The 14,278-nt window shown below is 40.6% G+C and overlaps 2 protein-coding genes across 3 annotated transcripts in view; both read left to right on the top strand.

The window, feature by feature from the left end:
- Positions 1-14,278, top strand: part of LOC129768696 (G-protein coupled receptor dmsr-1) — a 454,099-nt gene that overhangs the window by 137,393 nt on the left and 302,428 nt on the right. For both annotated transcript variants that reach the window (XM_055770492.1, XM_055770491.1), the window contains one exon: positions 3,682-3,941. The gene's annotated coding sequence lies outside the window, so the exon portion shown is untranslated. The remainder of the gene's footprint in view (positions 1-3,681; positions 3,942-14,278) is intronic.
- On the top strand, positions 8,987-11,324 carry LOC129766518 (uncharacterized). The gene is given in 2 exon segments (XM_055767086.1): positions 8,987-9,821; positions 9,824-11,324. Coding segments are annotated over 2 exon segments (2,157 nt in total). The 3' UTR covers positions 11,146-11,324.

The following is a 14,278-nucleotide window of genomic DNA, read 5'->3' on the forward strand; positions in this document are numbered from 1 at the left end:
GGATCGTGCAGGAGAAATGTATTTATTTATGTTCGGGATCGACCCGAGCTTATCGTAAACTAGACCTCACACGGGTCGTGCAATAAAATGTTTCCCTATCTGAAAAACTATGAATCATATGATCGTAAAAGAAACGGATTTATTTATTTATTCTGGATCGTTCCGACCTTATCTTAAAACTGACTCACACGATCCTCACTAAGAATCGTGCGATAAAGATGTTTTTATTTTGCCTCGATCGGGCCCTATCGTAAACTTGGGTAAATAAACCCGTCTGTTATTATGGGGTCGCTGCATATCCCCCTACTCAATGAGTTTTAGGGGAAACTAAAACAGTTTTCCCTAAAATTGGTTCGAAAGGCTAATATATTCTAATCAATTTGTTTTATTATTTTTTTTTTATAAATTAATCTTTTTTCATATATGTATAAATGTGTATAACAATATCTTGTTTGCTATGTTATCTTTATCCTAATCTACCGTTTTTCTGTATATATTAGATTCATACTATTATTATTATTTTAACATTGAATTTACTTCTTTTTTTTTTAATTGCATTATCTCATGTGCATTTTCTCATAATTATAAATATAATATTTTTGTTATTATTTTTTTTCCACTCTTGCATAAACTTTTCTTGTTTTTTAAATAAAATCGTTATTCTTATTGTCCGTCCGCTGACTGGCTGCTCACCTTCCACTGTGACTCGTCAATTGGTTGCTTATGTTCCGCTGTGACTCGTCAATTGGTTGGTCTCTGATACTAGGTGTGGGCTGCCGCTTGCCTCCTCTTCACGTCACGTTATCTGTCTTTCTCTCTGATGCGTGTTCCTGGGTTCTATTCTAGAACAACCTTTTAGAATGGTCCATAAGTCCACCACGCCTTCCATTGTTGGATTGAAATTAATTTTGTTTATCAGTTTTTTTTGGAATTTCATTTGCATCTTCAATTGTAATGTTTGCAATATAGTTTTTCCATTCATTTAAGGCTTTTCGTTCATCTTTCATCAATACTTTAAACATCATGTGCCTCCTGTTCATTTTTAACAGTATTATCAGTTTCCGGCGATAAATAATCATTTTTTGAGACTGTTGTAATCTTTTACTCCAACGTAAAGTGTACAAAGTCATTACTCCAATTATGGAATCCAGTTCCGTCATGAATTCTACTACTTTCACTCCAGTGTCCTTAGGATCAGATGGTGATCACGATTCCCGCTTTCCTTGACTCTCGAATTGCTCCATGTTGTTTTGGCTCCATCGTCTTACAACACCCAACACCGTTGACCATCGACCTTCCGCATGACTCGTCGTCCATCCATCCTGACCAATCCAGCTGGGATGCCGAATCATTCCTCTTGCCTTGCCTGGCCACGTCTCGCACGTCGTTGAAAATTAATTTTCGTCTTACCAGTTTGACCATTTTACAGTGTACGTAATTACAACTTTTTTTTTTACATTGTTTCGTTCTTTGTTTTTATTTCATACATTGTTTTGATTTGTTTTTTTTACATTGCCGATCTTTTTTCATATTTCTAGCTTTTGAGCAAATTACCAATAAAATTGATTTAACTTTTTAAAACGTGTTCGATTATTCTCTTCTCATTCATTAACACATTATTTTTTTCATAATTTCTCTCTTTTCTTTTTTTTTGTGTATTTTATCCAGAACTCGATTGAAAATTTATTCATGTTTTTTTTTGACCGTTTTTTTTCTAAACCTTTTACCATTCTTCTGTTGATAGATCGCGTCTTTCTCCTCTCTGCTGATGTGTGGCGTCACTCTGTTCCGGTCCTAAAAACAAACTGTGGATGCGGTCTCTCCCCCCTCTTTTTGTAGGTCCTAGGTGCGATCTGTGAAAATACTTGTAACTTTATTTATTATGGATATATAAACAAAACAAAAATTACACCAAAATATAATCGTTAATTTGTTTTTGTAGTTAGCTGTGAAAATGATAGCCATATCCTTTTTTCTACGGTGTATTCGTGAACATTCCGGGGGCGCCTCCCTTGTGCATTTATTCCGTATCTACTCATGCATCCTTTTCATACAGTTAAGATGATGATGTAATAAATTCAATTTTGTGCCATCTGGTTTATCACTTATATTTTCTCAATCAAACCATGTAGTTAGGAATTATTTTAATTTTTTTTGTCAATTTATCTCTGTTTGATTCGAACATTTGTTTTTTTTTATTATGTTTATATCTTCCTTTAAAATATGTAAATTTGTTTTTGAACACTTTTATGCTTCTGGTATGTAAGTGCTGTGCACTTATTCCTCTTTTCACTTTTAATACTCATTTTGTATTTTAATGTTTCATTTTATTACCATTCATTTATTTTTATTTATATTTGGAGTATGTCACTATTTCTCCTATTAAATCTGAAAAAAAACGCACATAGAAACGCAAACACTAGCACACATACACACAATCGATAATTACTTTTTCCTATATGGTGTTAATATATTGAGATATTTTATTCATGCATTTTTCATTCATACTGGGACGTCTCCCTTGTCTTCTCACTCTCATTCATCTCATACAAATAATTGAAATAAAGGTATATATTTCTTACTTGAGAACTAGTCAGAAATGACACCACTTGCGGTATGCTTTACCGCTGTCACCAGATGAGAGGCGTTGCCTAGCGGTCTAGGCAACTGGATTTCTTTTCCGTTCTAACAAGAGAGACAACGACCGTCCTCTTTCGTGTCTCAAAACTCACTGCCTTTTTATTTTTCTCATTCCTCTTAACGAAACCTAATCTTACGATAAGCTCCCCGCTATCGTAACACCAAAACATAAACAAAAATTCCTATCTTAAAACTAGACGCTATAAATCACACGATCCTCAAACAGGATCGTGCAGGAGAAATGTATTTATTTATGTTCGGGATCGACCCGAGCTTATCGTAAACTAGACCTCACACGGGTCGTGCAATAAAATGTTTCCCTATCTGAAAAACTATGAATCATATGATCGTAAAAGAAACGGATTTATTTATTTATTCTGGATCGTTCCGACCTTATCTTAAAACTGACTCACACGATCCTCACTAAGAATCGTGCGATAAAGATGTTTTTATTTTGCCTCGATCGGGCCCTATCGAAAACTTGGGTAAATAAACCCGTCTGTTATTATTGGGTCGCTGCATATGTATGCCAAGTCGCTTAATTAGGTAAGGTCTTCACGCCCAGAAAGTTTCATTAAGTTCTGAGAGGGTCATACCAATCCCATAGACGAGTTGGTGCGAAATCCGTCTATATCAGTATAATCTCACTGACATACCTTTAAATGCGCATGGAAGTCGAAGAATAATCCTCTTCCGATAAGGCGTGTGAATGCATTCATTGCAATGCATTCAACGGGATATCGGCCCGTTATCCTTTACCATTATTACACCATTTTTAATTTTTTAATTTATCCAAAAGATGTAAAAACATAATCCAATCACATCCAGCAGCTGGCATTGCCATTGCGGAATTGATACCATAAGACCTGTATAACATAATACTCGTATATAAGTCGGAAGAGCTTCTATGTCAGCGGAAACGAACGCGTTTCCCACATGTGAACGAAACTGTAAAATCATTCCATATCAAACCTAAGAAAAAATAGTGTATACTGGATAACCTCATGAACGTATTTTCATTTCTTCTCACTTTCTTCACAGACAAGGACGACAACGTATTGTGTAACCCACGACAGCCAGAAGAATTCAATCTGTGTATTCATTTGGGGAGTGGAGTGAGTGTTTGGGGGTGATATGTGTGCATGTGTTGGATTTTCCTTCTGTTTAACTGGATTTATGGAGCAACGAGAGAGATGTTATCCAGTGCACAAATGAAGGTTACGGAGCTGCGATTTGAATTGATGTATTGAAATACAGAATCCTAGGAGGAGTAAACTAGCTGGAAAAATAACTTTTGTCGGGTAAGTGAGTTAGAATAACCTTAGGGTCTCTGTATAGTATAATAATTGATGACAACATGGCAATGAGTGTCAACAGAAAGGATGGACTGTGGGTTTTTAAACTGAAATGAATATTTCTAGAAATTCAGAAATCACATGGAACGGAAAACTGAAAACCTTACCCAAAAATCATCATAGGCTAGTTATTTGAAAGAAAACGATTGTTGCTCACACTTTCTCGCGTGAATCTTAATTCTACAGCTTGCCAGAAAACCACTTTCGTGATTCCACGCCGGAGAGGCCAGATGTGAAGACATATATTAATTTTAAAGGCATTCGATACATACTTAATACTCAAAAACTTCTGAAAAACAAACAGGAACATCCTTGTATCTGGGTAAAAATCTGAAAAAAGATAATATTGACATTTTCACATTCAGTTAAAATAATTTCTTTCTTGCCACTGTAAATACATGACAGCCAATGACAGCCAAGCAATCATTACAAACATTACACACATCTAAAATAGCAACGAAATAACTGATTTTGAAAATATAATACTTGTTCAATCGACTTCGAGTAATTAAGGGGGTAGTTCACTATGGGTACTTGAAAAAAATAAAAAAAAAACTATTTCTGGCTTAAAATGTTCTCTGGGATGTCTACTTTAATGTAGTTTCTATCCCAGGTTTATCCGATGCTTCGTTCCAATGTTACAAGCCAATTAGTGGACCTAAGTCTTTGCGTAAGGAGCGCGGATCCAAAATTTAAAAGTCGTTTTTCTCGAAACTGAGTTCTGCAAACTGGTAGGAGTTCTACTTCCGGAACGGTCCATGCGATTTTGATGAAATATTTTTCCCCAGATTCTTCACTAAATTTCCTGTCATCGTACGTAGGATTTTTTTGATATTAAAAAAAAAATTGTGATTTTTTTTGTCTCAATTTTTGAGGCAAAAACGCAATTTTTTTTTACAAAAAATGTCGCTATTTCGTCAAAAATCAATGTTTTGAAAAAAAATAGAGGAGGTTGTGTCCAAGATACGACCGCACTGTTGACGTAAAACTACGCTGTTATTTTATATAACTGTCAATAACTTAATAACAATACACTAGCGGATCGTACATTGTTTTATGTCAATGCATTGAAATTTTAACTCGAACGCTATTCCGGTGACCTTTTTCGCAATTGACATAGACTCAGCTACAGTCGATTATATGGCTGTACCAGCACCATTATTCCACATCTCATAACTACATCAATATAACTTTGGCACCGCATGGAAACAACAACAATAACAATACTTGCAAATATCAAATATCATGCTACATGTTATTTGCGAGGGTCGTTCAAAAAATAAGTTTCAGTGCCTCAGAAATCGCGGAAAAATAAAGTAAGGACAAAAAACAAGGTGACTCTCGTAATCTACGTTTCATTTTCTATTTTTCTACATAATCGCCGTAACTTTCGAGGCATTGTTCATAGCGTGGTACTAGTTTTTCCAATCCGAGCGCGAAGTGCGTAGCGTCCAACTTTTTGAAGTACGATGTAACTGGTTTAAAATGGACTGTGTTCGAGCATTCTCCTTACTCCCCAGACCTCGCCCCTAGCGACTATCACTTATTCCCGGTGATGAAACAGGCGTTCGCCGGTCAACGATTCGATAACACTGAAGAAATTCGTGACACAGTTACATCGTACTTCAAAAAGTTGGACGCTACGCATTTTGCGCTCGGAATAGAAAAACTCGTGCCACGCTATGATAAATGCTTCGAACGTTACGGCGATTATGTAGAACAATAGAAAATAAAACGTAGATTACGAAAATCACCTTGTTTTTTGTCCTTACATTATTTTTCCGTGATTTCTGAGGCACTGAAATTTATTTTTTGAACGACCCTCGTAGTATTGCCTCAGTAGAATCGCACCTCTAGACATTATTCGTACAACGTAAACCAAACGCAAAACAAGGGTTCGTCATAGCATGCATGCAGATCCATACATCGGTGGCTTGAAGCTACTAGGAATAAAAACACTTCTCATCATTTTGTGCTAATTTTTAAAAACGTTTCTGTTCATATTAATGGCCTCGAAAAAAATTGCATTACTTTTCCATGCTCAAGCGCAGCTGTCATCCTTTTCGGAGAAAGTTTTGCTACTGGCAAGCGAAACCAACTCACATACGAATTTCCAGAACGACATTTAATTTCTTGGTGACTAACTAAATTAAATAAACTTTTTCTGCTAATCTCAACAACCTCGAAAAGAGTAGCATTGCTTCATTATGATCAAGATTAGCGCAAATGCAATCATAGTTGAAAGTAGTTTTGCAACTGGCATGCGAACCCAAATAACTTATAACATTCACGCACGACATTCAAGATACTTGGTATTTCTCGAATATTTTTTGGCGCACAACCTTAACGCCTGCTTCGCCATACCGTCAGTTCAATTCATTGAATGCAATGTCAAAGGCGCCAACGAAGCCTTTATGATGACGGAAAACAGACAATGTTAACTGCGTGGAAAAAGACTGAATATTTGCCTCAGTAGAGATTCATTACTAATGCCCTAACGCAAATATTTCCCTCCCGCACTGTTTTTACGTACGGGTTATGAAACACGCGCGTACGCACATGAATATCCATATTTCAATGGCTTGAAGCAACTAAATATACACAAATTTATCTCCGGTTTGCGCTCTTTTCAACAGGAGCCCTTTCTGTTAATGTTGCCAGTCTAGATTAGCCTAGCTGCCATTTTTGGTGGAGAGAGTTTTGCTACTGCCATGCGGAACTAAACCACAGACCAAATACCAGAACATTTATTTTCTTGGTGAGCTGACGATAGCCTAGCTTAATGATTCCCCACACAATTGTGTTGCTCAGAACCTTAATGTAATCAGCGAATGAATAACTTGGTCGCGTCCACAGCTCAATCCGAAACGAAGACATGTGATTATGCAATACAAGGAAGAACAAGCGATGTTCATTGCTTTGAAAACAGAACGAGACTGAAAGTTTGCCTCAGCGAGATCCACTGTTTATACTCTAGGCAAATATTCCCCTTCGTTCTTCTTACTTTCCTTTGTTCACGGAGACTTTAAATCTTATGATTTCCCCTTCGTTGCTCGTCGATAAGTTGCTCGTTATTGAGAGCTCTGTGCGGGAAAGCACACAAATCAACAGAACAAATGTGGGAAAGCTTATAGTTTTCATGAATTTTAACCATTTACACATCAGGGGATTGTGATGTATAGAATATAAAACAAATCTTAGGGAATTTCCAATTCGTTTGGCATGTAAATCGCCAAAATCCGTTCGCGGCAAAAATAGTTATTAACGTTAACTTTATTTCATAAAAACGTGACCTGTTTTCTGATTTGCCCCCCTCATGAAAGACGTAGTTCTAGGTAAAAAATCCTACGTACGATGACAGGAAATATATCCAAGATTACGTAAAAAAATCATTGGTTGAAATCGGTTCACTAGAAAAATTTGTAGAACTCCCACCCGTTTACATGGTTTTGGCTGTAAGGGTTCAACAAACCGGTTGTGGCTATTCAGGGAACAGTCCAATTGACACCAATATCTGTTTTGTTTGTTAAGTAATATATACCTAACAAAACTGTGATATCAGATTGTTACAACTTTTTGAGATTATGCCGACAAAAATGCACCGACAATTTTCGAAGCTACCATAGACCAATATGAAATTTAACGAAAGCAACTTCAACGCAACATCACTGACCATCCTCTGTAATGACGTCACTGGAAATAACAACATCTCTCTCTGGCAAAATCATACCACACCGAACAATTAGTCTGTCGATACAAAAGAAAATCAATTCTATCTGTATGAGGCTGGCGAGCAATACGGAGTTAGTAACCGCGTGTGAAAGACTTTGAAAAGTGGATACGTGAACAAAGAACCGTTCAATTTAGAAGCCAAAATTCAACTGCACGCGTAGTCGAAAAGTGCAGTATCGTCCTTAAGGAAACCAAAACCTGATCAGGTAAAAAATAACCTCACACGTGTTAGACAGAATACTGACGAATTAATTGCACATATGCAGGAAAAGTGAGACCATTGCCATCCCTCGTGCAAACGAAATAATATTCCTATCCATCAGTGTAGATTACGGGTATTCTACCGCGTTGAATTTGCACATCTCCACGAGCAGAACGCGGAAAAAGGAAAGGCCCTCGAAAGGTAGATTGATTGAAGCACAAATGATGGAGGTTAGATTCACGCAAGCTCTCCTCGACAGAGGGCCTTTATTTACAGGCTCGCTTTTGCTTAAGGCCAAGACGGCAGAATCGCCATTCCATTCTTCCAATCTCTCGTGCTAGCCAATTGCTTCGACTCAGCTCTCCCAGTCTCGGTGTTCGCTTGAGATCGCCTGCCGTAGCATTGTGGAACGAGACGACAAGCGTATCGGTGCGAGTTGTGACACGGCTGATTTGAGGGTGCGACAAGCTTCGGGAAACACACAGTGGTGCAACAGAAGTCGGTGCGACGTGCTACGGCTGCAACGCTGTGACGATAAGCAGACGTGGTGCAACAAAGGCCAACGACCTGACGGAAACGTCGACGTAGCGGCTGCAGAAGGTTGATGCAGTTGTAGCAGTATCATGGGGCCCCCAACGATTCGCGCAGCGTGGAGAGATTGTTGTATGTTTGTTTGTTTCTTTGTTTTTAAGAGGCTTTAAACTTTGCAGTTCATTCGCCTCTATGTTGTATGTATGTTTGTAGGAAGGACAAGCTTTTGAGATAGCAATTATAGAACCATGAAAGAGTGACAAGTTTTCCGTTACATTTTAGTTTATATTGAGTATTGGACACTATTACTTTTCGTGGCGTATTGAGCTAGTCGGCCAAACCAGAAACTTGAGTTCGCACTAAAGGACCACTTTCTCTCATGTGGTGTCAGTACTTGATTTAATGATATCAAATGTTACATTGGCGCCCAACAGAAAAACCCGCATTCGCGTGTATGATTTAGCGCTACCAAGTGAGTGATCAACGATTATTTGAGATAACCAGTCGATATTGAAAGGAATCCATTATGGATTTGAAGCACCTCACGCCAGAGGAATTGAACTTTGAACTGATGGTGAGAACAGTGAAAGGATTGAGAGGACAGGATTATAAGGGAAAGATGTCAAGGTTATTTGAATTGCTGAGCAAAGAAGATACTGAAGGAACACCTGCACCCACATCATCAACACACGTTTTGCCAGATGTTGACAGTATATATCAATGCCAAGCGAAGTTGCCTCCAATTCTACAGGCTGTGGAATCCGCTCTACGACAAAAGGATGAGCTCCAAGCGAAAATATGTAGATCCAGACTGATGCACTATAAATTCAGGCTATCCATCATATCGGACCCAATGATAACTTCCAGCGCTATGAAGACGCTGACCAAGATTGACAGCACTCTGGATAAACTCAATGAGTTTCTAGCCAACTTGATAGGTGAAATTGCGGAAGAAAAAGAACTTAGAAAGAACCCCGACGAGATACCGGGAGATACGGACACGCAGCAGAGACTAAAGATCACGCAGCTACAATCAAGTTTGAAGGAATCGTCTCATCATCAACAGCTGCTAGAGCAGGAGTCCCAACAACAACTATATCAGCAAGAAATGCAGCAGCAGAAAGTACAGCCGATGTCGGAAGAAGCGTATGAACAGCGGCAGTATCAACAAATACAGGAACCACAAGCCGCAGCACATTTGCATCAGCAACAGCTGCACAATGAACAACAGTTCAAACTACAACAACAAAGACACGAACAACAACTGCAACAAGCACTGCATCAGATGCAGCAACAACATCAGCGTTTAGAACAACAACTACATCAAGAACAAGTTAGACGGCAGGGAATCGAGCAACAGCTGACCAATTAAACCAACGTATTCCTGTAGCGGGGCTCCGAAGCAACAATGCAATCTCATCACATTGGGACCCACATCAACAAAATCATCCTAGTTTCCTACAACAGGTCCCAGAAATGGACAATATTCCACCTCATTTGCGGGATGACTTCCTACGGTTCCTAACATCTCGAAATAGGCCTAGTACACCGAGAACATCAATTCAACACTCAATTGCAAACAGGTTCACACAACCAGTGCACAAATGGCCATTCGAATACGCTGGTCAATCGAACATCATCCAGTTGGGAGAGTTCCTGAATCAAGTTAATACCTATGCAGATATGGAAGGGATGGATGAGCAAACTCTGCTACGATCCATCAAGTATTTGCTCAAGGGATGAGCGCTCCAGTGGTACACTCGATCGTACCTCACTCTTACAACTTGGGAAATATTCAAGACGGAGATCAAGCAAGAATTCTTATCCCCTAATTATTCCGAAATCGTAAAGCAAGACCTATACCTGCGCTTCCAAGGGCCAAACGAGTCATTCACCAGCTTTTACCGTGACTTAGTAGCTGCTTTCGAGATTGTTGAACCTGCGATTTCGGAATCTGAAAAACTGTTTATTATTAAGTCCCACTTGAACTCCGACTTCTCACCAATTGCTGCGGCTTCAAGGGCGTGCAAAGTTCGCGATTTGGTCGCTGTTTGCAAGGACTTCGAAGTTTCCAGATCCTACTCATCTCGAGGTCGTACTTCTACCACATTTCGCACCGTGTGGACCAAACCTGAGTCCTCGGGTTTCCAACGTCCCACAACCGGCAGGATGGACACGGCAAATCGGCCAATGTTCAACAGACAGCCATACAACACAGCTCAGGTCCACGCGATGGAGTTGAACCAAGACATTGATGAAGAGTTGGACTCAGCAGACATCCAGGGACGAGAAGCTTTCCAGCAGGACATGGCGTTCAGGAACGAAACGGCAGCTAATACCGCCCAAGAGGTTAACGCTGTCCGAGGACTAAATAACTGGAGAGAAGAATCGTCATCCAATACGAGAGATCATCTCGTCAGGGAAAACAACATAAAGAGAAATATGGCCCAAGAAAATAACATCAACAGAAATCTCATCCCGGTCATACTATGTTGGCAATGTGACAACCCTGGTCATACCTACCTAAATTGTTCACACCCAAAACGTTTTCTGTTTTGCTACAGTTGTGGGAAAAAAGGCTGTACGACGCGCAATTGCGAAGCTTGTATTCTGCGATGGAGGCAACTGGATTCTCGGAACAACTCCAAAAACTTGGGAAACCGGAACAGGGAGAACCCGCAGTAAGGGACGTGGAATCTTCCAGCAAACCCAATATCCCTTCATTAAACGACATCTCGACCTATTGTAAAGTCAACTCCATAATAATCGATCCTGACAACAAAGACAACCGACCGTATGCAGATATTTGCATTCTTGGAAGGCGATTACGTGGACTCCTCGATAGCGGAGCAACCAGTACTCTCATTGGAGAATCATTTTCAAAAATCGCGAATGAATTAGGTCTAACTAAATACCCAGTCAACGGTGAGGTAAGAACTGTGGATAACTCAGCTCACATGATCTCATTCTTCTCACACGTGCCCATCTCCTATAACAACAGAAACCTCACACTACCGGTACTCTTCATTGAAACAATGCCACCGATCCTAATTCTAGGAATGGATTTTTGGGCGAAATTTGGGGTGAAAGCAACCATAAGCGCTGTCACCGCTAACTTAAAAAGCGAATCTTCACTCGAAATCTTACCTGCTCAACATAAGGACCAGCTACAAGCAGTGATCGATAAATTTCCAACTTCTCAGAATCAAGGCCGCTTGGGAAGAACAACACTGTACCACCACAAAATAGATACCGGAAGCTCCCCACCTTTTAAGCAGAAATATTACCCGATGTCCAAATTCGTCCTAGATGATTTAAACAAGGAGATCGACCGAATGTTGAGGATGGGAGTCATCGAAGAAGCAGTCTGCTGTCCATGGAACAATGCCACGGTGGCGGTAAAGAAGAAGGACGGTTCCATGAGGTTATGTCTAGACGTCAGAAAATTGAACTCCATAATAGCTCAAGAAGCATATCCAATTCCACAGATATCATCGATCGTAAATAACCTGAGTGGTTCGAAGTTTCTATCATCCATCGATCTAGAATCCGCTTTTTGGCAAATACCACTTGAGGAAGAATCAAAACAGAAAACCGCTTTCACCATCCCTCAGCGGGGTTATTATCAGTATACAGTAGTTCCGTTCGGGCTTTCAACGGCTAGTCAGGCACTCTCTCGGCTCATGAACCATTTGTTCATTGACCTTGAACCAAAAGTCTTTGCATATTTAGACGATTTAGTAATAGCCACGGAAACGTTTCCAGATCACTTGGAGATCCTCGAAGAAGTTGCACGAAGACCGAAGAATGCTGGTTTAACCATCAATGCCGAAAAGTCAGTGTTTTGCAGAAAGAGTTTAAAATACCTGGGATATGTACTGGATGAAGAAGGATGGCACGTAGATGAGGACAAAGTGTCAGCTATCAGCAAGTTTCCGGTTCCAACCAGCAAAAAGGAAATACAGCGGTTCTTGGGGATGTGCGGGTGGTACCGTAGGTTTATCAAAGACTTCTCGAAAATAGCTGTTCCACTCACTGAGCTCACAAAGGCCAAAACCAAGTTCAAGTGGACGGAGCAATGCGAGAAAGCCTTCCAGATCCTCAAAGCACATCTCATCTCGGCCCCGGTTCTTATGACCCCGGACTACACGAAACCATTCTCGGCGGCATGCGATGCGAGTGACGTCGCAATAGGAGGAGTGCTCACTCAGGAGATCGAAGACAGTGAGAGAGCTATTTGTTACTTCTCGCAAAAACTTTCGCCCGCCGAACGTAAGTATTCGGTCACACAACGGGAGTGCCTCGCTGTCATTCGCTCAATCGAAAAATTTAGAGGATATCTCGAGGGCACAAAATTTACCGTCTACTGTGATCACTCAAGCTTAACCTACCTGAAGACAATGAAGAACCCTACGCCGCTTCTAGCTAGATGGATTCTTCGCTTGAATGCATATTCGTTCGACATAAGGTACCGGAAAGGGAGTTCAAATGTCGTTCCAGATTGTCTGAGTAGAGTAGAGATAGTCAACGAAATAAACACGGCACTTGCTTCGTCCTCTGACCCTTGGTTTGACAAACTCGTACAAGATGTCCAGATGAAATCGGATAAATTTCCAGACTTCAGGATAATAGAAAAACATCTTTACAAAAACTGCACGACAAAGAATGAAACTGGAGGCAAGTCCCATCGCTGGAAGAAAGTTGTGCCCACACACCTAAGGCGGGAAATAATGTTCCGGAACCATGACATTCCTACAGCAGCCCATCTGGGTGCTGACCGTACACTGAATCGAATACAACGCGACTATTACTGGCCACAGATGGCAGCCGACATCCGGAAATATGTTCAATCCTGCGACGTGTGCAAAACCAGCAAAGCACCCAACACGACGTTAACACCAACCTTGGGAAATCCAAAACCAGCTCAACTCCCTTGGGAGTTGATATCCATTGATTGGGTAGGACCTCTCACTCGCTCGAAGAAAGGGAATACCGTACTCTTGGTCATCGTCGATTGGGTGACCAAGTTTGTCATCACGGAGCCTTTTCGCACAGCTAACGCCCATAAGATGTCAGATTTTCTGGAACAATATGTTTTTCTTCGATTTTCGACACCAAGAGTTATTGTTTCTGACTCTGGATCACAGTTTCTCTCCCAGGTGTTCCAATCCTTGCTCAAAAGATATAGTATAATCCACATGAGGACTGCCTTCTACACGCCGATGTGCAACACAGCTGAGAGGACCAATCGTACGTTGATCACCTGCGTCAGATCACTTCTGGATGATGACCAACGGAACTGGGATGTGCATATTCAACAAGTAGTGTATGCCATCAATACAGCCAAACATGAAGCCCTCGGCTGTAGTCCATACTACTGTAACTTCGGCAGAGACCACATTCTATTCGCGGACCAATATCCATTGGCTCAATTAAATTCTACAGACGACCCCCTCGAAGCACAAAAAGCTCGAGTAGCAGCTGCTCGAAACATCCAACACTTCGTGTTATCTAAGATAAAAGCAGCCCACGAGAACAGCAAAAAGCGATATGACCTTCGAGCACGCAACCGAGGATTCGCTGTCGGTGAGATAGTGTGGAGGCGGTCTTTCGAGTTGTCGAGCGCAGCAGAACACCGAACGAAGAAGCTTGGCGCAAAGTTCATCCCTTGTATCGTGAGACAGGTCCACGGCTGCACCAATTACCTGTTGGAAGATATAAAAACCTCGAAAACTGGGGTTTATCATTCGAAGGACATCAAGGCAGATTAACCTTCGCTCTATCCAGCTATGTACGCAGACTTTCTGCCGACCACGAG

Source organism: Toxorhynchites rutilus, chromosome 2 (assembly GCF_029784135.1).
Source record: "Toxorhynchites rutilus septentrionalis strain SRP chromosome 2, ASM2978413v1, whole genome shotgun sequence".
Taxonomy (NCBI): domain Eukaryota; kingdom Metazoa; phylum Arthropoda; class Insecta; order Diptera; family Culicidae; genus Toxorhynchites; species Toxorhynchites rutilus.